This window comes from Mirounga angustirostris, unplaced genomic scaffold, assembly GCF_029215605.1.
Source record: "Mirounga angustirostris isolate CCGP_5_RB_7025 unplaced genomic scaffold, mMirAng1.0.hap1 SCAF_3, whole genome shotgun sequence".
In the NCBI taxonomy this organism is placed as follows: domain Eukaryota; kingdom Metazoa; phylum Chordata; class Mammalia; order Carnivora; family Phocidae; genus Mirounga; species Mirounga angustirostris.
Genome location: NW_026991711.1, coordinates 162,949,343 through 162,973,277, shown reverse-complemented (window position 1 = coordinate 162,973,277; position 23,935 = coordinate 162,949,343). Strand labels below are relative to the sequence as shown.

The 23,935-nt window shown below is 36.5% G+C and overlaps 1 protein-coding gene across 6 annotated transcripts in view; it reads right to left on the bottom strand.

The window, feature by feature from the left end:
- The window catches only part of FAM117B (family with sequence similarity 117 member B), a 102,911-nt gene that overhangs the window by 57,807 nt on the left and 21,169 nt on the right, over positions 1 to 23,935 (bottom strand). For all 6 annotated transcript variants that reach the window (XM_064586938.1, XM_064586939.1, XM_064586937.1 and 3 more), the window contains exon 2: positions 5,305 to 5,456. In XM_064586938.1, the coding sequence (XP_064443008.1) occupies positions 5,305 to 5,456 (152 nt within the window). The remainder of the gene's footprint in view (positions 1 to 5,304; positions 5,457 to 23,935) is intronic.

The window sequence follows — 23,935 nt, the reverse complement described above, 5'->3', positions numbered from 1 at the left end:
GAGGACACAAGCAGGGAGAGCAGCAGAGGGAGAGGGAAAAGCAGGCTCTCCACTGAGCAGGGAGCCCGATACGGGACTTGATTCCAGGGCACCCTGCGATCATGACCTGAGCCGAAGGCAGACGCTTAACGACTGAGCCACCCAGGCGCCCCTCAAAAAGTAATTTTTTTAAAAAAGCTGATCCACCTCTTCAGTACTTTCATTTCATAACACTAAGACACATTGTAGTGTTGCTTATATCAAATATATAAAAGTTATTTTTTTGCTATAAATTCCAGATCATTCTTTCAAAAAAAAAAAAAACCACCTCTAAACAAGGTTATAGACTCATAAACAGCTATCTTCAGTAATTCAACCTTATTTTAGTCTCTAATTTACTAAGTATTTAATTTTATTAGGTTTTTTAAAAATAGATTTTATTTATGCATTTGACAGAGAGAGAGAGCATAGGCAAGGAGAAGGGCAGGCAGAGGGAGAGGGAGAAGCAGGCTCCCCGTTAAGCAGGGAGCCGGAGCCACCCAGAAGCCCCTAATTTTATTAGGTTTTAGTAACAGACCATCTTATAGTTTCTGAACTTGGATTTCAATTTCAAGCCAGTGCATAAAATAGTAAGCTCTTAATCAAAATCAACCCCTGAAGAGGGAAAATAGTCTCTGAAATGTAGGAGTTCCAAGAGAAAATAACGTAAGATTTTTAAAAGCAAAAGATGACTGGTTTATGTAATTAAAAAAAACAAAAGAAATAATAAAGAAAACCAGACCCCAATCACATGAGTCATAAATTCACATACTCATACATGCCACCAGTAAGGTAAAGAAGCCTAGGTGGTTAGGAAAGTTGGGAAGAGAATACGTTTTGAGTCAAAAGAATGTCAAATAATCCAACCACACATACACATTTCATTTTATCCCTCACACAAATTGGTACAGTCAGAAAATTCAAAAGGCATCCCTTACTAATTAAGTGAATTAAATTAATAGAACTGCAACATAGATAATGCTGGGAATATAAGTTAGTCTAAATTGGGAGGGCAAACTGATAAATGGTCAGTTTTTAAAGGAATCTTTAAAAGAACATGGGAGGTGGGGGGACAGGAGGCAGAGGTTGGGAACAATGTAGTATTAAGAAGTGTACCAAACTCTAAAGCAGAAATGGTAGACCAGCCCCGCTCCACTGGCAATGGCAAGCTAAAGCACTGCGCTAGAGAGACTCTCAGGCCATCTGAGTTCACAGGGAATGAGCAATGTCTGCCAAAGATACAGAAAAAAAGAAATGATGCCATATTTTTGCTATCTTTGTGTCAAGTAATTAGGATGACAAATAATCATGTACAATAAAATTTTAATCATCCACTCATCCTCATGACCAAAGCAAATAATGGCGTGGGGGGAGGGGAGGAGGGGAGATTAACATCTTTAAAAAACCTGCTGCCATATTCCTAAACTTTTTTGATGCTGCCTTTCTCTGTATTTTCCAGAACCTCTTCTTTCCATTCCCACTCATCCCTGAGATACTTAGACCTTAGACTCAAACATAATTTTTTTTTTTTTTAATGAAGAACCAGGGCTCAGAGTGGTGACATGATATGTTTTGTCAAAAGTCTAGGAGGAACTTCCTGGAAGCACCCATCTATAATATAAAATAAATTACTTCCATCATACTTACTGCTCTAGCACTATATGGACCGGCTGATAAAAGAGCCCAGGGCCTCTCAACTAGAGCAAAATAGCCAATCAGGAATCGTTAGCCCGAACCTTTTTCAACATAATGCTCCAGGAAGCTAACAGCAATTGACAAACTGCTTAAGACAGAAAACCGACATGCCATCCTTGTTCTGACAATAATCAAAGGTAGTAATTTTAATGGCAAGTATTTACTAAATCCTTACTATGTGCCAGACACTGTTCTAAGTGTTTTACATGTATTTCCTTGTTTAATCCTCATAATAATCTTAAAAGATAGGTACTATTCTTTTCCCATTTTACAAAGAGGAAACAAAGGCACAAAAGTGACTGAACTCCAAAGAAGATACACAAAAAGCACATGAAAAGATGCTCAAGATCATTAGTCATTAGGAAAATATAAATAAAACCCATAAGATACAATTTCATACCTATTAGGATAGCTATACTGAAGAAAAAAACAGGAAAATAGGTTTTGGTGAGGATATGGAGAAACTGGAGCCCCTTCACATTGCTGGAGGGAATATAAACTGGTGCAGCTGCTGTGGAAAACAGTTTGGCAGTTCCCCTAAAAGCTAAATATATGACTCAGCAATTTCACTCCTACATATGTACCAAAAGGAATTGAAAGCAGAGATTCAAACAGACACCTATAAAGCAAGGTTCATTTCAGCATTGTTCACAATAGCCAAAATTTGTAAAAAACCCAATGTCCACAAATAGATAAATGGATCAACGGATAAATGGAGAACCCATACAATGGAATATTATTCAGCCATGAAAAAGAAATGGTTCAACATGGATAAATCTTGAAAACATAATGCTAAGCAAAATGAGTCAGATATATATTATATGCTTCTACTTATATGAAATATCTAGAACAGGCAAATTCACAGAAACAGAAAGTTGAATAGTGGTTACAGATGCTGGAGAAAGAGGAATTACAGAGTTCTTGTTTGGGGTGATGAGAAGTTTTGGAAACATAACAGCAATGGCTGCACAATGTTGTGAATGTAATTAATGCTACTTAATTGTATACTTAAAAATTGCAAATTTTATGTTAAATTCATTTTACCAAATTTTAAAAAGCTGATTTAAGGGGCGCCTGGAATGGCTCAGTCAGTTAAGCGTCCAACTCTTGGTTTCGGCTCAGGTCATGCTCTCCGGGTCATGAGACTGAGATCAAGCCCCCCATCAGGCTCCATGCTCAGCATGGAATCTGCTTGGGACTCTCTCTCTTCCTCTCCTTCTGCCCCTCCCCCCTGCTCATGCTCTCTACCTCTCTTAAAAAAAAAAAAAATCTTTAAAAAGCTGACTTAATTAACTAGCATACATATATTAGGGAATCCAACATCTACCAATAGAGAATTTGAGAACTTATGTAAATGAAAGATTAGAGTGCCCAGCTATTGCTGCATTATACCTTAGGAGATTCTTTTTTTTTTTTTTTTTTTAAGATTTTATTTATTTATTTGAGAGAGAGAGAATGAGACAGAGAGCATGAGAGGGAGGAGGGTCAGAGGGAGAAGCAGACTCCCTGCCGAGCAGGGAGCCCGATACGGGACTCAATTCCAGGACTCCAGGATCATGACCTGAGGCGAAGGCAGTCGCTTAACCAACTGAGCCACCCAGGCGCCCCTACCTTAGGAGATTCTAATGTGAACTTTACAAGCAAGATTAACAGTATGATAATTATAAGTTTTCTTTATATTTGTACCCTTAACATTCCCAATTTGGGGGCCATTTAGAAAAAGGTGAAGAGACTACTCTTTATACTTTAATTCAATGTAGTCAGAGTTAGGTGGGCTCCCAGTGGCTTCTAAGATTGTTTATTCTTACTGTTAAGACAAAGTATCTGAACCCACTGAACCTGAAACTGCAGAGGAGATAACAAGGGTTGCAGAAATGTTCAAGGAAATATACCCAGAGTAATTTAAACATGGCATGTGGATTAAGCAGAAAGCAAGTAGGAATTACTCATTTTCCATACTATATGCCCTAATTTCAGCAAACTTACAGATTTTGAATAAATGAAGAATCTTCTATAACTCTTTGGTTAAAGTCAGTTTCTCACAATATTTGTAAATTTGAGGAGCACAGGCTCTGTTTTCATTTCTGTATTTGCCACTGGAATATAAACCTCAAGGTAATCTCATATCCCAAGCATCTACCCTAACAGTGGGACTCAGTTTCAAGAATATCAGACCACAAAACAAACTAAGCCCAACAAGAATACGTGGAATTTTGGAAACCCAAATACAAATCCAAAAACCACTACAAAGTATGTTTACTTGGTTCTATAAAAGGACATTCTCTTCATAAAGTGCTGGGATCAAACTACCATCAGTGATGTAAATTTGAAGTCTAAATCGAGATATACCTTAACTGATTTTCAATAGTCAGTATAAAGAATCTTTTAACTCTTTAACTGATTTTCATTCTTCACTAGCAATAAAGCTTTAACTATTCTGCTCATTCATCCCTTTGCAAACAATCCTTGAGTGTTTACTCTCTCAGGTACAGTACTAAATCCTGGAGATGAAAATACAGAAATGGATGAGCTAGGCCATGGGCTCAACATCTAGTAAGTATGAGAAATATTAAATAAACGATTAGACAAATATTTAATTAACTTTAATTATAGTAAGCGTAATGAAAGAAACTAAACCATAAGTGCTATGAAAGTCATCACCTGGCTTCATGATCTTGGACCTCAGCTTCCTCATTTGTAAAATCAGGAAGTAGATCTAAATGATCTCCTAGGAACCTTTTCTTCATTTATTTTTAGTAATCTCTATACCCAGCGTGAGGCTTTAACTCACAACCCTAAAGATCAAGAGTTGCATGCTCTTGCAGCTAAGCCAGGCAGGTGCCCCTCTTAAGATCCTTTTAATGAAAAAATTTCAGAAATCTAAAAGTATAAAATTTTGCTTCCAGGGTCTCTTTGTCAGGATATTTACATTTACAGAATCTATCTGCAACATAATATAATCCCTATCTCCCGACATGTGACGATTTTTTGGCACAAAAATATAAGGTTAGATGGAAAGTAAAGTAATCCTTACTGTTACAAATTCAATATATTAAATCTATTCTGATGTTCTAAACTAACAATAAAGAGGAAGTGGGGGGGAAAAGTGTATCCATAAATTATCCTTATGTATTGGAATTACTTTGGGAACTGTTTAAAATGTACATTCCCAAGCCTCAACCAAAGCCTACTACAGAGTATCTGGAGGTCAGGCCTGGGAATCTGCACTTTTGATAAGCTTCTCAGGTAATTCTAATACACACTAATGTTTTAAGAATTTGAGCACAGCGGGGCGCCTGGGTGGCTCAGATGGTTAAGCATCTGCCTTCGGCTCAGGTCATGATCCTAGGGTCCTGGGATCGAGCCCCACATCGGGCTCCTGGCTCAGCGAGGAGCCTGCTTCTCCCTCTGCCTCTGCCTCTCTCCCTGCTCATGCTTTCTCTCTCTCTCTCTGTATCTCTGTGTCTCAAATGAATAAATAAAAATCTTAAAAAAAAAAAAAAGAATTTGAGCACAGCATAAAACAAATAATGTTATGAGAAACGGGTTTAAGAGTAAAACACTTCAGGATAAGAATTTTAATACACCTACCTGGGTAGCCTTGTCCCTCATGCAAGGAGCAGCTTGCCCATGACTATCACGAGGCCAGTGTCCTGCAAGGTATGGGGCAGCAAGTGTATCCAGAGAGGAAGTCCGGCGGATAATACTAGAGGGGCTCGAAGATGGTGGTCGTGTTTTGTCACCTAGATTTAAAACAAATACATGTATTTTTAAAACAGATTAGGAAGGAAACAAAGTAGAAACTAAGTTTTAAACGATGTGGAAATAACTTAAATAGAAAAAACAAGTGAATAAGCTACTGATTCACACAAACTTGGATGAATCTCCAAGGAATTATACTGAGTGAAAAAGTTAATCTCAAATGGCTACATACTGTAGGATTTCCTTTATATAACATTCCTGAAATGAAAAAAAATGTTAGAAATGGAGGAAAGATTAGTAGCTGCCAGAAGTTAGAGCTAGGAGAGGGAAAATGAAGTGGCAGAAGAGAAGCAGGCATTGTAACAGGGCAACAAGAGAGACCCTTGTGATAAGGAGCTATTCAGCTTGACTGCAGTGATGGATATACAAACATAAAAAGGAGATTAAACAGTACAGAATTATATACATGCACAAATGAGTTCAAGTAAAAGTGGAAAAATCTGAATTAAGAGCAAATCATACAACATCCATATCCTGGTTATAATATTGTACTACAGTTCTACAAAACGTTATTGAGGGAGACGGGGGCAAAGTATACAAGACTTATTTGTTACAACTGTAATCATCTCTACAGAAAAACAGAAAATAAGACAAATGTGTATCTACCCATTTTAAAAATGTTCATCTTGGTTTTAAGATTAAATAGGTATAACACACAAAATACTTATCATTACACCACCTATACTCAAAATGATATAAGGCAGTTAAGACAAAGTTACAGGAAAATTCCATTTTAATCAGCTCTATAGGACACATATCTCAGGTAGATTTTGTTACAGTAAACCAGGCTACAGGAGCTATTGTTGAAGCCCACATAATGCAAAAGTCTTTTCCACTGCAAGCTACAGGTTATGTATTTAGATGTAAGCAAAACATAAAAACTAAAAAAATTAGAGGTAATGGGAAGTGAGAGGTGACATAGGAAAAACACCTTTATATCTTTTTTTTTTTAATGGGGGAAGGAAATAGGCTTAGCTAATTCATGCTTTAAAAGGAAAGAAAGCGAAAGAAAAAGAAAAAGCAAGCAAGCAAGGAAGCAAGCAAGCAGGCAAGGAAGGAAAAGAAAAGTTTTAAAAATAATAAACATAGAAAGAAAAGACTTGAGAAATATTAAATATAAATATATGCGTAAGTAGGACTGTATTATAATGGTATCATTCTAGTTCTATGTAACAAATACTTTGCTCTTCTTAAGCTCACATATGAAAACACTTTGAGATACCCCCCATTTGTATTACATTATGTCTTAATAAGAGTCTTGCATAGTTACAAGTATAAAAGTTCAGTTGCTGGTTATGTGACCCATATAACAAAAGATTCAATTCCACTAACATAATAGTTACAGCAGCTGTGTTGCTGATAATCATAAAGCTGCTTCAGATATGCCTCAGATACATAATTTGCTTTCAAAACGGCACAATTATTTCACTAAAACAATGCCTAATTGTTACAAATGCTAACCATCTCTGTGTAGTCTTCCTTTTATAATAAGCAGAAAATAGAGTACATATCCACAAGTTCAAGAAAGCATGTTCTCACATTATGACAAGTGAAAAGCAATAAATGTACATGTTCACAATTTTCCTTTAACTAAAAAATTAATCTCGGGGCGCCTGGGTGGCTCAGTCGTTAAGCATCTGCCTTCGGCTCAGGTGATGATCCCAGGGTCCTGGGATCAAGCCCCGCATTGGGCTCCCTGCTCGGCGGGGAGCCTGCTTCTCCCTCTGCCGCTCCCTGCCACTCTGCCTACTTGTGATTCCTCTCTCTCTCTCTCTCTCTGTCAAATAAATAAATAAAATCTTTAAAAAAAAATTAATCTCTATTGGGACAGTCATAAGAAGATTGTTCTCAGCTAGGAAAAAAAAAAAAAGACACATATACTCGGTAAACTGGGGTATATTCATCAAAACGAAATTGCCAGAAGCTGTCTGGTACTTTTTTCCCTGCTGTGATGCTGCTTTAGTCACCCACCAGTACACTAATCAAACAGTCCTTACTAATGGGTCTGATTCCATTTTGAAGACTTTTAATTATCCAAGAGTTGACTTTTCAAGCCTCCTAAGATTATTAAATTTTCTATAATGAAATGGGAGAATAGAAAATTACACATGGTCACATGTAAAAATACGAAACATTTTCTCTTTAGAACTCCCTTCCTGTAACCCATTCATTTTGAACATTTATTAAAGGTCTGTGAGCCAGTGCAAAGCCCTAGAAATTAAAAAGACTAAGTTACAGTCTCCTTTTGTAAAGAGCACAGTCTACATTTCCATTTCAATCCAAGTTCCCAAAATTGACAGGATTTGGTGCCTAATTATGAGGGAGTTTAAGGGATGGGAGGGAGCCTCAAGAGTCAAAGATGACTCAAAGATTCCCATCCTACCTGAACAAAGGCTGTATTTATAAGGAAGTCCAGAGAAAGAACCTCTTTGACAGCTGACAAGACCCTTCTTGATCGGGCTTCCCCAGCCTCACTCCATTGCCTGCACCACCTCAATCCCTACCTGCTGAATGAACTGCAGTTCCCAACAAATGCCATGCCCTTGCATGCCTCCACGCCTTTGTCTCCACTTAGATTTCCCTAGATATCCCTTTCTTTGGTTTGGCTAATTCATGTTTAACCTTTCAAAACTTCAGCTGTCTAAACTGAAATTCAAAATTCAGTTCAGATATTTCCTCTGGAAAATCTTCCTTGAACAGCTACCCAAGCCCAAGAAACACATCAACTTCTAAGTCAAAAGTCCTACTGTGTGCTGCCATAGCATGGTTCACAGAAATAGTCCCTTGAATGCTCCACTAGAGAATAAAACTTTGGAGGGCAGGAATTCTACTTCCCCTCCATCCCAATGATTAAGACAGTACCTGATATACACGCAGAGAAGAGAATGACTTCTAATGTTACTATTCTTCATCAACAAGGGCAAGTGTGCACAATAAATTGTGATACTCTTATTAATCCAAAGTAAAGCAACAAAGTCAAATGTTGCCTGGTATTAATTACATGTGGAATCTTAAAAAAAGTGAAACTCAGAAAACCGACTGCCAGGTCATGAGAAAATAGGGAGAGGTTGATGAAAGGGTACAAACTTCCAGCTATACAATAAATAAACAAGGTCTGAAGCTCTAACATGTAACATCGTGGCAGGGCTGATTAACACTGCATCGCACAATTAAAATCTGCTGAGTGCAGAACTTGAAGATAAATATGTAAGGTGATGGATGTGTGAATTAAACAGACTGGAGGAACCCTTTCACAATGTATGCGTTTATCAAATCACCGTGGTGTGCACTTTAAATATCTTACTACTTTGTCAATTATATGTCAATAAAGCTGAACAAAAAAAAAGTCAATCAAAACAACAAAACAAAGGTTTAAACTTGACTTTGTTTTTTAACAATCAAGTCTTTAAAGAAGTTAACCACAGCAGGGTGTGGCACTAAAAAAAACCAGCAGTCAGCGCCTTGGGCTCTGGAGTTCAGAACTCCCCAGCTATCTGTGACCTGTTCTACTGGTTCCTGAGTGACTTCAATGACAATAGTAGAGAATCCCAAACCACAGCCCCTGGGTATTACATTAACAGGTTCTACAGACCTTGTTAGATTTAGGTATTTGCAGAACTTAATCAGGTACCACCTTAAAAGGCTGTATTCATATTTGTTCAGAAAGGGGAAAAAAAAAACTCTCCTTTTTCAAGTATAAAAATGATAAATACTCCTCATAAAGAAACCTAACAGTACAAATAAATAAAGCAACCCCAACAGGCGACCACTCAAGAGATAACCATTTTAATGAGTATTTATTTCAGAAATTTGTCTACCACTCACACACACAATTTTATATAAATGAGGCCCCATTAGGCGTGCTATTACTTATTGTTGAGAAATGAAACGGACTTGAGGACCTATTTCCATTGCAATAAATATAAATCTACAGTACATTACCATTTTTAATACCTGTATAGGATCCTATTGAATGGATATACCTTGACTTAATCCCATAAACGATGGACATTTCCAGAGGCAGATATAGATCTTTTTACATTTAATTATCTTAGTGAAAAAATATCTAGACATCAAAAATTACATATCCAAGGACATACATAGGTTAAAATTTTAAGCACTGCCACATTGCTTCCCACCAGAAAGCATTTTGCCCTCACAAGAATACTCATTTGCCCACATTCAGCAGTGTACTTTATCAATTTCTGTCAATCTAAAAAAAGATGAGGGGCGCCTGGGTGGCTCAGTCGTTGTGTCTGCCTTCAGCTCAGGTCATGGTCCCAGGGTCCTGGGATCGAGCCCAGCACCCTGCTCCCTGCTTGGCGGGAAGCCTGCTTCTCCCTCCCACTCCCCCTGCTTGTTTTCCCTCTCTCACTGTGTCTCTCTCTGTCAAATAAATAAAATCTTTTAAAAGAGATGAAAAATATCAAAAAGCATCACACGCTACAGAGAAGTCATTCATGAAAGAAAAAGTCAATCAATGTGGCAAACTTCACTATTGTCTCATTTTAAGAAATTTCCATAGCCACCCCAACCTTTAGCAACCACCACCCTGATCAGTCAGCAGCCATTAACATCAGGGCAAGATCCTCCACCAGCAAAAGAGGACTCACTGAAAGCTCATGTGATGGTTAGCATTTTTCAATTAAGGTGTATACCTTAGCTTTTATATATATATACATATATATATATGATGCTATTGCACACTGAATAGGCTACAGTGTAGTGTAAACATAACTTTTATATGCACTGGGAAATTAAAACACTAATTTGACTCATTTTATTGCAACATTCACTTTATGGTGGTGGTCTGGAACCAAACCCGCAATATCTCTGAGGTATGCCTGTATTCTGGACACAAGTCCTTTATATCAAATATATGTAGGTGAAAATTTTTGTCTAGTCTGAGGTGTGTGTTTTCATTTTCTTAGTGATGTTTTTTGAAAAGCAATTTTTAATTTCAATATAATAAATTTATCAACTACTTCTAACAGTTTATTTCCTAAGAACTCTTTGCCTACTCTACGATCAAGAAGATTTGCTCCTAAGTTGTCTTCTAGACATTTTTCAATTTTAGCTTTGACATTTATTTATTTTTTAAATTTTTCTTTTTAATAGATTTTATTTATTTATTTGACAGACAGAGAGAGAGAGCACACACAAGCAGGGAGAACAGCAGAGGGAGAGGGAAAAGCAGACTCTCTGCTGAGCAGGGAGCCCAACGCGGGGCTTGATCCCAGTACCCAGTGATCATGACCTGAGTTGAAGGCAGACATTTAACCGACTAAGCCACCCAGGGGCCCCAGCTTTGACACTTAGATCTTTGATCCACTTAGATTTCATTTTTGTGTATAGTCTGAGGAACAGATCAAGGATTATCCACACACACACACATTTGTTCCAGAACCATTTCTTGAAAATATACTTTCCCCACTGAACTTAGGAACATTTATTGAAACATGTGGGCTATTTCTGGATATTCTACTCTATTCCACTGAGCTATATCTCTGTCCACAGGCAGTATAGTGTAAGTTCTTCAACTTTAAATTGTTATTTTTCAATATTGTTTGTCTACTTGCATTTCAATATAAATTTCAGGTCTTTGAAATTTCATATAATTTTTAAATGTAATAGTAAAAAATCAAATTTTATGCATTTTTGTTTTTTCAAATTTTATGTACTGTTACTGTAAATTTTAAGATGAGAATAGGAGTCACAGGGGCTAAAATCCTTGATTTATTCCTGATCTTATGGGGGAAAAAAATGTTAGCTGTAGACTTATGTGTGTGTGTTTTTGTTTTGTTTTGTTTTTCTTGGTTTCTTTTATTATTGGCATCAGCTAGGACTATATGTAGTATTAGACGTCATGCACTGATGGACAGAAGAGGAAAAGGATGAAAAAGAGGACAAAGGAGAAACAGGAGCAGCGGTGAAAATCTGTAATATAAGTTTTGGCATTTTTATATCCAATGCCCCCTCCCCGCAAAGTTCCAACCACACACACACACACGTATATATATATATAATAAAACAGTCTTTCAGTAATAAAGTTCTCCTCTAGTCCTAGTTTCCTTAGAGTTTTTAACAAGAAGGGATGTTTAATTTTGTCAAATACAATTTTCTGCATAAGCTGAGATAATCATGATTTTCCTTCTTTGCTCTTAGAAAACAGGGTGAAATACAGTTGATTCTCATTATTTGTAGTATTTACATTCTGTACAGTATCCAATGAACACTGAAATAGTGAACACTGAACCACCGTTCCTAGGGGAAATCCAAGGATAGACCCCTATGAGCCTCTGATCACAACATTTTCATCAACCAATTAATAAACAGCTTTGTTTTATGGATTTCTGTTTAAAGACACCTTATTTAATACATAGGACTGATTCATAAACATTGAAATCATGGCCAACACCACTATAACTCATGCTTAACAAAGTTTACTTAACACACATATTTTCTCCATAAAGCACATAACAACCTTCTTGTGTTTAGAAACACTAGACAGCACATCAGCACTTACTTGGAGACCATTTCAAAGAAAAAAATCAACAAAAAAGCAAAAAATGAGAAAAATATAAAACTAAATGGACTGTGAAAAGAATACTTGTTTACAATATGAGAAGTGAAAGAAGGCAGAGGGCTTTGTTCTACCTTAGCTGGGAATATGTGCATCAGGTGACTCAAATTTTTCACTTATAGTCCAAAGTATCACAAGTATTGATTTTGGAGTTACAAATAAATTTTAGCTAGTGGGCAAATTTTCAAATATGGAACCTCCGGGTAGTAAGGATTCACTGTATACTGATTTTTTTTAACTATTAAACCAAACTTGCATACTTGGCATAAATTCCACTTAGTAGTCCCAATATATCATCATCATATTTATATTGTTGGATTTAACTTAATAATGATTTGTTAAGGAGTTTTGTGTATTTATGAAGGATATTGTTATGTAGTTTTTTTAAAATGGCTTTGATATTGGAGTTATACTACCTCATAAACTGAGATAGTGAAATATTTTCTATTTTCTGAAAGTACTTAGGGACAATTCGTATTATTTATTTCTTAAAAGTTCTATAGAATTCACCTTTGAAGATATCTGGACAGTTTTCTTTATGAGGTTTAATTATGAACTCAATTTCTTTAGTTGATAATAGGGATAAAGGAATATTCAGATTTTCTATCTCTTCTTGTATCAGTTTTGGTAGTTTGTTGCTTATAAGGAATTTGTCTAAATTGCTGAATTTACTGGCATAAAGTCCACAATGATCCTTTATTATACTTTTATGTAGAATGTGTAGTAATACCCTCTCTTTCATTCCTGACATTGGTAATTTTGAATCTTTTTTCCCTTCATCAATCTAAAGGTTTATCATTTTTATCCTTTCAAAGAACCAGCTTTTTATTTCATGGATTTTTCTCTATTATTTTATCAATGTTCTAAGTCACCAATTTGTTTTATTTCCTTCCTTCTACTTTCTTTGAGTTTAATTTGCTTTTTTTTTTTTTAAGATTTTATTTACTTATTTGACAGAAAGACACACAGCGAGAGAGAGAACACGAGCAGAGGGAGTGGGAGAGGGAGAAGCAGGCTTCCCGCAGAGCAGGGAGCCCGATGCGGGCCTCGATCCCAGGACCCTGGGACCATGACCTGAGCCGAAGGCAGACGCTTAACGACTGAGCCACCCAGGCGCCTCTGCTCTCCTTTTTCTAACTTAAGATAGATGCTTAGAAAATTACTGATTTTGGATTTTTCTTCCTTTCCAATATAAGCATCTTTCAAAACTATACATTTCTCTCTAAGCATGTCTTAGCTGTATCCCAAATAATTTATGTTGCTTCATCACCATTCAATTCAAAATATTTTCCAATTTCCCTTGTGGTTTCTTCTTTGACCCATGGATTATTTAGAAAGTTTTTTCAATTTCCAAATATTTTCCATACAGCTTTCTATTACTGATTTCTAATTTAACTCTGTTGTGTTCAGAGAACATTTCTATTATGATTTCACTCCTTTTAAAGTAAATGAGACTTACCCTATGGTTCAGCCTATGGTTTATCTTCCTGAATGTTCCATGTGCAGTTGCAAACAATGTGTACTGTGCTGCTGTTGAATGCTCTATAAATGCAAATTAGATTATGTTTGTTGATAATGTTGCTTAAGTCTTCTAACTGCTTACTGATTTTCTCTATACTTCTATTATCATTACTAGGAAAAGAATATTGATCTCGGCTTCCTGAATTTTGAAGCTTTACTAATGGAAACACACTTAAAAAATACATTCTTAAATTGATCCCTTGTCATTATGAAATCTCTCTTTTCCTTATTCTTAAGTCTACTTTATTTTTTTTTTACTTTTCTTTTTTTTATTTTATTCTTATGTTAATCCCCATACATTACATCATTAGTTTTTTTTCTTAAGTCTACTTTAAATAGTAATCAATACTCTAGCCTATGCTCAGTTCTGTACAGTGCCTATTTTCCCACACTCTACTTTTAACCTACCCATTTCTTTAAAGTCTTTAGGTTGCATATAATTGAATCTTGTTCTTTGTTAGTTCAGTCTGATAATCTGTGTTTTAATTAAAATGCTTAGACCATTTAATATTGATATGGTTATACAATTTATTTTCTATTTGTCTCATCTGTTTTCATCTTCTTCCCTCTTTTCCTAAATAATTTGGCTTGAGTATTTTTAGTAGTTCATATACTCCACTGATACATTAGCTATACCTCTTTTACTTTTTGCTTGGTTGCTCTAGGGTTTTACAACATGCACCCTAACATCACATTCTGCCTTCAAATTATATTAACTTTACATATAACAAGAGACTTTTAGGATTGTATGTTTCCATTGCTGCCTACTGTCCTTTGTGCTACTATTGTCATATATTTTATGTATACATTATATACCCACATATGATGTTACTACTTAGCTTTAAACAATTATTCTCTGAAGAAATCAAATGATGACAAAAGTCTTATCCTATTTCCAGTGCTCTTTATTCCTTTGTATAGATCCAATTTTCTTTTCTTTTTTAAAATATTTTTATTTATTTATTTGACAGAGAGAGAGAGAGAGCACAACCAAGGGGAGTGGTAGGCAGAGGGAGAGAGAGAAGCAGGCTTCCCATTGAGCAGGGAGCCCAATGTAGGGCTCAATCCCAGTACCCAGAGATCATGACCTGAGCCCAAGGCAGACACTGAAGCAACTGAGCCACCCAGGTGCTCCTAGATCCAATTTTCTATCTGATATCATTTTCCTTCCACCTGAAGAACTGCCTTTAACATTTCTTGCAGTGCAAGTTTGCTGGCAAAGAATTCTGTCAGATCTGTACATATGAAAAAGCATTTAGCCTTCATTTTGAAGGATACTTTTGCTGGGTATAAAAATTCTACCTGGGTTTACAGTTTTATCTTTCACCACTCTGAAGAGGTCATTCCATGGGATTAAGAGGTATAAACTTCCTCTTATAAAATAATTAAGTCACAGGGGTGAAAAGTACAACATAGGGAATATAGTCATTAGTATTGTAACAGTATTTGGTGACAGATGGTAAGTATACACTTACCACACGTGGTGAGCACTTTGTGATGTATAAAATTCTTGAATCACTATGTTGTAGACCTGAAACTAACACAACATGGTATGTCAATTAAAGTTCAAGTTAAAAAAAAAAAAGATGTTATTAATTATGTTGTCGTGTATTATTTCTAGGAATAAATTTGTCATCATTTTTTGTCCCTCTGTACACAAAATGTCATTTTTCTCTAGCTGCTTTAAACTTTTTTTTCTCTATCACTGGTTTTCAGCCATTTGATTAAGATGTACCTTAGTATGGTCTTTGTGTTTATTCTGCTTGGGATATTGAACCCCCTGGATCAGTAGGTTTACAATGTCTATAAAGTTGGGAAATTTTCAGTCACTATTTCTTTAAACCTTTTTCCCCCCTCCCCCTTACTTCTGGAGTAAAATTACACCCACATTATACCAGAGATCACAAAAACTGTTCACTTATTTATTTATGTCTTTCTTTTCTCTGTGTTTAATTTTTGGATAGTTTCTACTGCTGTCTTCAAGTTCACTGATCTTTCCTTCATCAGATAAAAAACTGCTGTTAATCCCAGTGATTTTTTTCATTTCACTTAGTATTTCTCATCTGTACAAATTCTATTCGTTCTTTTTTAAATTTACTTTTTCTTCTCATTACACTGTTTTCCTTTAAATCTTTGAGCATGTTTATAAGGCTCACTTTAGTCTCTATCATCTTTGTTATCTTAGTTTTCTCCTGATGTTCATGTTTTCCTGATTCTAGTAATTTTTTTTGGATACTATACACAGTGATATATTTTTAAGTGTCTGGATTTTGTTATCTTCCTTTAAAGACTGTTAGGCTTTGTTCTGAAAGTCAGTTAATTAACCTGTGGATCGGCTTGATCTTTGAAGTTTGTTTTTAAGTTTTAGGATGGACTGGTGGTAGATTTTACTCTTGGCTAGGTTAGCCTTACTACTAAGACGTGGCCCTTTTGGGATCTCTACGGAACATCCTGGGTGATTTAAAAAAAAAAGGGGGGGGTCTCACCATTCTGTCTGCTCGGTGCATGAGCAATTCCTCAGCTCTGGGACTTATTCAACTTACAGCTCCCCAGTCAATCCTTGTCCAGCCTCATGGAGTTTTACTGTACATACACACATTCTACACACTCCTTTAACAATCGCTAAAGGAAACCCCTATGCAGATCTCTAGAACTCTTTTTCTACATGGCTCCCTCTTCTCTGAAATTCTGTCTAGCAATTTTTAGCCACTTCAAACTCTCTACTCTACAATCTCTATCTCATCAATTCAACCAGACATCATGGACTGACAAGACTCCCCCTGCCTGCTTCATACTCTGAAATGTGTCTTCTAGCAGAAATCCAGGGCAATTACAGCACTCATCTTACTTTTTCCCCTTTTCTCAGGAATCACATTCCCATACTGATTGTTGTCCAATATCTATAAACAGCTGTATGATGTCTTTTGTCCAATTTTCTCACTGTTTACCACAGGAAGTTAAGTTCAGAGACTATTTCTCCTCATGGCCAGAAGCAGAAGTCTTTTCACGTGCAAATAACCATACTCTAAACTCAAGTTATTCCTGAGCTATTTATCCAGAACTATAAACAAGTCTTTTGCTTAGTGAGTTGTTTTATTCACAGAGTAGTTTGGATGCACAAAGAACTATACAAATAATGAAGATAAAGATGAAAATGAGAAAAAAAGAAAAACCTAAATACAACTAACATTGACTGAACAATTAATACATATCAGGCATTGTGCTAATTGCTTTCCATGGATTACCTCATTTTAACACTTTAAGGCAGAGACTACTCAATTCATTAATTCAATAAATCTTTATTAAACACCTATTACTAGACTCTTCTAGGTACTGGTGACATGGTGGTGAGTGTGAAAGTCAAAATGCATAAACTTTAGTAGGAGTTTATCATCATTAATCCCATCCTCCAGATGAGGAAACTGAGGTTTAGAAAAGTTAAATAATTTGTTACCATTACAAAGTAAGAGGCAGAGCTAAGGTTTGAGTGTAAATCTCTTTAAAACTGGACTTTGAGCAAGATCTAAATTACTATATTAGAAGGCCTGTCACAGGACTCACAGCCTACTAATAAATACAGGTAATTAAGTACATACAACATAATATGACAAATACTAGAAGAGTGGTTATGTCCAGTGTTAAGAGAACTCACAGGTACCTCACATTTTACTAGAAGCAACAAGAAGAAATCTGTTCCACACTTTGCTTAGAAATCTCCACAGCTAGATCACCCTGTTCATTAGGCACATTTCCTACTTTCCATGCTACTGAAGGCAAGTGTTGCTAAGATTTCTGCCTCAGTATAACAAGAAACCCCCTTCCTTCAGTTTTCAACAATACATTTCGCATTTCCTTTTGAGCCCTCACTTGCAGCTTCCTCAAAGCCCAAACTTATAGTCTGTTCAAAGAAACTTCTCTATCAGGATCAACAAAATTCTTACAACCTCCATTCACTGCCTGGATCCAAAATCACTCTCACATTTATATATATTTGTTATAGCAACTCCCCACTTGTAGTTACCAAAATCTGTATTAGTTCACTATTGCTGCAAAACAAGTTACTCTAAAATTTTTGGCTTAACACATCAAATATTCATTATCTCATGGATCCTATGGGTCAGAAATCTAGGTGTGATTTATCTGAGAGTCTCTGATTTGGTCTCTCACACAGATGCAGTCAAGGTGTTGGCTGCAGTTACCAAGGCTCAAGTGGAGAAGGATCTGCTTCCAGGTTCTTTCATAGGGCTAACGGCAGACCTCAGGTCCTTGCTGACTTTTGTTGGCCAGAGACATCAGTTTCTTTCCACTTGGGCCTCTCCCTAGCACTACTTAAATATAACAAGTTGCAACTCCAACAGAATGAGGACTCACAGAGAACAAATGAGTGAGGGAAGGCAAGATGCAAATGACAATCTTTTGGTAACCTAATCTTAGTAATGGCAGCCCATCATTTTTGCTGTATTCTTTTGTCAGAATTGAGTCACTAGGTCCAGCTCACAATCAAGGGGAGGCTATTACACAAGGACATGAATACCCGAAAGTGGGACCAATTGAGAGGCATCTCAGAAGTATAACCAAGGTAGTAGTAATCACAAATGAGGGATACCCAAGAGAAGACAAAAACCTCTGCTCTTCTAGGGTTTTAGTCAATACTCACCACTCTTATGTGTCATCAACTGTTTGTGTACCAGTATCTTTTTACACAGATTACTTCCAAATTTGTCCTGCTGGCATAGAACTTCAGACACACTCTGTAGACACACTAATGTGTAAAACATTCTATACCTATATGAAACTTAGTGGGTCTGAAACTGAACTAATTATATTCTAGTTGACCAAGCCTGAAACTTTTGAAAGTCATAATAATGCTAGATGTTGTTCACTGTGTCCTGGTTTTGTGCATAAGCGTTGTCATTTAGTTCTCCCAACAACCCTGTTTATTTTACAGATGCATTAAGAGAGGTTCAGAACCTCTCTTGGTGGTGGCAGTATAGCTGATGGAGTTGGATTTGAACAAGGTCTAAAAGAGCAGAGGTTTTGTGATAGAGGTAGCACTTGAGTCAACTCTTAAAAATGGGATTCTAATGGATATGCCAAAAGAAAAAAAATGGTGAAATATAGCTATAGGACCTACATGTACTTTATAATAGCTGAAACAAAGGGACAATGCAATATGACTACGAACTGGCCAAAAAAGGTCTTGAATGCTATGCCAAATATTTTGGATTTTTTTCTTTCTTTCTTTTTTTTTTTTTTAAGAGACAGAGAGAGAGCGTGCATGCCTGTGCATGCACACAGAGTTGGGGGAGGGCGGCAAAGGGACAGGGAAAGGGAGAGAGAGAATCTTAGGCAGGCTCCACACCCAGTATGGAGCCCAAAGCAGGGCCTGGGCTCACAACCCTGAGAGATCATGACCTGAGCCAAAATCAAGAGTCGGAAACTTAACCGACTGAGCCACCCAAGCACCCCCAATTTTGGATTTCTTAAGGGAAATGATATAATCAGCATTTTAGAAGCAATTTTTTAGGCAGCAGTATGGATGGAGAATAAATTAAGTCAGGAAAATATGTCAAGTGGCTATTGCAATAATCCAAGTGAGCAAGGCAACTAGAATCAAGACATGAAATATTTCTGAGCAATTCAAGAGATTGATAGTACTGAGTCCTCTTAAGGGTGTATACACACTGTGTTTGTGATGAAAGGAGGGGGACAGAAGTGCAGCAGATTGGAAAGAATATGGAATTTGAAACTATCTAGACCTTGTTCAAATCCAACTCCATCAGCTATACTGCCACCACGTTAAGTTACTTAACTGTTCTGAACCTCTCAATGCATCTGTAAAATAAACAGGGTTGTTGGGAGAACTAAATGACAACGCTTATGCACAAAACCAGGACACAGTGAACAACATCTAGCATTATTATGACTTTCAAAAGTTTCAGGCTTGGTCAACTAGAATATAATTAGTTCAGTTTCAGACCCACTAAGTTTCATATAGGTATAGAATGTTTTACACATTAGTGTGTCTACAGAGTGTGTCTGAAGTTCTATGCCAGCAGGACAAATTTGGAAGTAATCTGTGTAAAAAGATACTGGTACACAAACAGTTGATGACACGTAAGAGAAGTGAGTATTGACTAAAACCCTAGAAACAAGAATATTCCAGGGACCTGCAAAGAAAGAGAAGTTTGAGAAAGACACTGCCACTGGATCATTGTGAGGATTAAAAAGAAAAAAGTACATAAAACTCCTAGCATGTAGAGGATACTGTACTCCCTTCAAAAGTCAAAAGCCATTTCAATAAAGCCAGCAGGCAGAAGTCACACTGGATACTCTGAGGCATGAATAGGAAGCAAAAAGTTAGACATGACTAAAATCAGGTTCAAAACAAGCAGTAAGAGGAAATGCTTTGTGGTGAAACAAGGACTTAGCCCTCTAGCATATACAACATCAGCCAGCTGTAAACAAAATATATGCTACTTCAGTTCATAAATATGCCATAGCTCTTTTCTGGGCTCCCACTGTAGTCTTTCACTTCTCTTGAAAACAAACAAACCCCAACCCAAACTAAAATAAACAGATCCATCTGCAACTAATAAACACTTGCTAATAACAGTCTTCAAAGAGAGACAATAAAGGAACAAAATACAATAAGTAAAAAGAATTTAAGTTTCATATTTCAAAAGGTACTTTAAAATTTTAATATCAATCAGTACATACATGTTGTACTTAATAAATCCATACCATTAGCGCTCTCTCTCTCCTTTGCATGAGACATAAATTTAAAACTGCCTACCATATATGTTTAGAGAGGTAAACCATAAGCAATTCTGAACCTATCATTTCTATTGCCTTCTCTATGCAAACTATGTTGCCTACCTTCAACAGCATTCATTCAATACACATGTACTAAGTATCTATTACAGATACAGGAATGAAGAAAAGAGAAAGGTCCCTGCTATTGGAAAACATATTCTAATAGGGAAAGTGGACCATAAAACCAACAAATACATTAAATACCAACAATAGAGAAAAACAAAGTGGAGTGAAGGAGTTAGGGAGCATGCTGTAGGGGGTTGCCATTATTTTTTTTAAAAGACTTATTTATTTTAGTGAAAGAAAAGAGTACAGTGTGGAGGGGCAGAGGGAGAGGGAAAAAGAGTCTTCAGCAGACTCCACCGGGAGCCCGATGTGGGGCTATCTCACGATCCTGAGATCATGACCTGAACTGAAGTCAACAGTCAAATGCTTAACAGACTGTACCACCCAGGCACCCCTGAGGGGTTGCCATTTTATACAGAAGTTAGGGAAAGCCTTTCTGGTAAGGTGACATGTGAACAGAGACCTTAGAACAAACACAGAAGAAAGACAAGGGCATCTGAGGGTGATCCTGCTGGAGAGAACAAGATGAAAAAGCCCTAAGGTAAAAGCACTCTTGGCCTCCCCAAATCACTTAACCCTCTCCTCTCCTCTTAACCCTCCAACCAAAACTATAAGATTCACCAAGACAATACCTTCCTAGCCATTCCTTCCTTTCCATACCCATTACTACGGTCCTAATTTCAGCTTTCCATCACTTCTTGAACTATTACACCAAATTAGTCTGCCTTCAGCTTCTCCCTCCCTCCCTCCTACACTCTGCTATCATTTGTTTATGTTACTAATTCCCTCAAAAGTTTTCAATGATTCCACAATACACATTTAATAAAATCTATAATCTTAACCCGGCATTTAAACACTCCTCCAAATTTGCCCCAGCCTGTATTTCCTATTTTTTCCTATTGCTCCTAGAAAGAGCCAGTAGAATATAGTGGTTAAAAGAGGTTCTGCCCACCAGACTGTATGGATTAAAAACCTTGATCTATCATTTACCAGATGTATGATTTTGCATGTTATTTACATCTCTGTACTTTCAGTTTCCCCATCTGTAAAATGGGGTAGTTATGATACTCTGTTTAAGATTTGTTGTGAAGACTATTAAAAAAAAAAAATCAATGCAGAGCATTTAGAACCACCCCTGGTACATCATACATATTTTATAAAAAAAATAATTTCAAGTATTAATCTAGATATACCTCTCCTACAACCTCCTAGTTTATGTATTCAATAAAATTTATGAAATCATGACACATCTACATATAAAATACAATTTCAATAAAACAAGTGAGGTCTATTCTATATAAATTATTTATACCTAAAAAAAAAAGTTAAAAATACATATAGTCTTTCCAAAAGAGAAATAGCCCTACGTATAGAAAACACTCCAAGTTCAACAAAAATGTGTAATTTTGTATACAGTATACCATTCTGCTAAATTTGCCAAAAACTTATAAAATATGTATGTATGAAGGAACGCCTCGGTGAGTCAGTCAGTTAAGCTTCTGCCTTTGGCTCAGGTCATGATCCTGGGGTCCTGGGATCGAGTCCAGGGTCGGGCTCCTTGCTCAGCAGCGAGTCTGCTTCTGCCTCTGCCTGCTGCCGCTCCCCCGCTTGTGCTCTCTCTCTCTCTCTCTCCCTCTCTGACAAATGAATAAATAAAATCTTAAAAATAAATGAATAAAAAATAAATAAAATATATGTATGAATGTGGGGTATGTGTACAGGAATGTATCACTATATAAAAATTCTGCAAGAATATCCAAAAAACTGTATATAAGGGGCCATGGAGAAGAATATATACTTTCCATTTTAAATCCTTCCATGAAGCATGAGCTTCTTTTAATCATGTACACATATTATTTTTAAAATTTAAAAATATTTGAAACCAACATATTGCCAGGCGCTATGCTCATTTACAATTTGTTGGGATAGGCAGGTTCTAAACAAACAATCAGAAACCTAATGAGTCTTAAGGGAGAAGAACAGATTGCTCTGAAAGCTTGTGAAACAGGAAATGTCATCAAGCTGAGACCTGAAAAATTAGCATGAGTTAGCTAGGTAGGGAGAGTTCTTCAAGCGAAGAAGAAAGAATGTGCAAAGGACATGAGGCAGTAAAGAGTATTTTTGCTCAAGAAATCAAACTACAGTCAATATGGGAAGGCCACAGAGATAGAGTATGACTAAGTTCCTTTCTTCTTATCCTGAGGAAAGCCCACCCACTCTTAAGACCCAGTTCAAGTATCATATCCAAGAAACCTTCCCCAACTTTCTGGGCCAAATATATTTCTTCTGTGTTCCTATCAGCACTGAGTATACACTTGAGCACTTGCCACACAGTCTACTGAACTCAACTGTTTGTCTCTCTCACTAGCCTATAAGAACCTTGAAGGGATTCCATATCTCCTTTGTCAATGACAGAATACAGCAGCAGTCAGCAAACTATGACCACGGGCTACCTAGCTAAGAATGGGTACTTATATTTCTAGAAGGTTGGAAAAAACACCAAGAGTATTTTGTGAAATGTGAAGATTATATGAAATTCAAGTATCAGTGTAAATGAAATTTTATTAGGACAAAGCCATACTCATTTATTTACATGTCACCTATGGCTGCTTTCTCGCTACAATGTCAGAGATGATTGTTTTGACAGAAACTATATGGCATATAAGTTCAAAATATTTACTGTCTGGCCCTTTCCAGAAAAGGTTTACCCTCTCCTGGTAAGCCTAATATGTGGCATAAAGTCCCTGAGCCTTCTTTATAGTCTTCCTATTTGAAAATTGCATAGGCTAGGGAATATCAGAAATTCCAGGGCAATAATGTACACTTAATATTATAATTTCTTATTTGGAACATAAAGTAAACACCTATTGTCTTCTTAACTAGTCTCCTACAGAAACCAAAATTCTATTAAAATCTCGACAATTTATATTTACCTTTTTTTTTTTAAGTAGGCACCACACCCAGCATGGAGCCCAAAGCTGGGCTTGAACTCACAACCCTGAGATCAAGTCCTGAGCTGATATCAAGAGTTGGTGCTTAACCAACTGAGCCACCTAAGCACCCCAACAGTTTATACTTCCTTAACATAATCATAGATATTTTCTATTTTGAAGAGAACAGGTTTCATTTAAAAATAAGATTTAATGTTGAAGTCATCTAAAAGAAACACAAAAATGTAGCCTGAGCTGAGGCCTCTTACTCAATATGCTCTCCTCTACTGGTTGTTTTCCTGCAGTCATTTTTTAACTTAAACTGAGGAGGATTTTCATGTATATTGGGCAAAGGTAAGGTGTTCACTTCCTCAGCATTGTGTTTGAAAATGTTAAGCACAGAGGCCTTTTATCTAACCCCCCATGATAAAACTAACACAAACTTTATTAAAAAATTTTTTAGATTAGACTAGAGAACATACTGGAATCCATGAAATGCATTAAAGTTTTATATGAAACTGTACTTTTAATCATGTAGAATAAA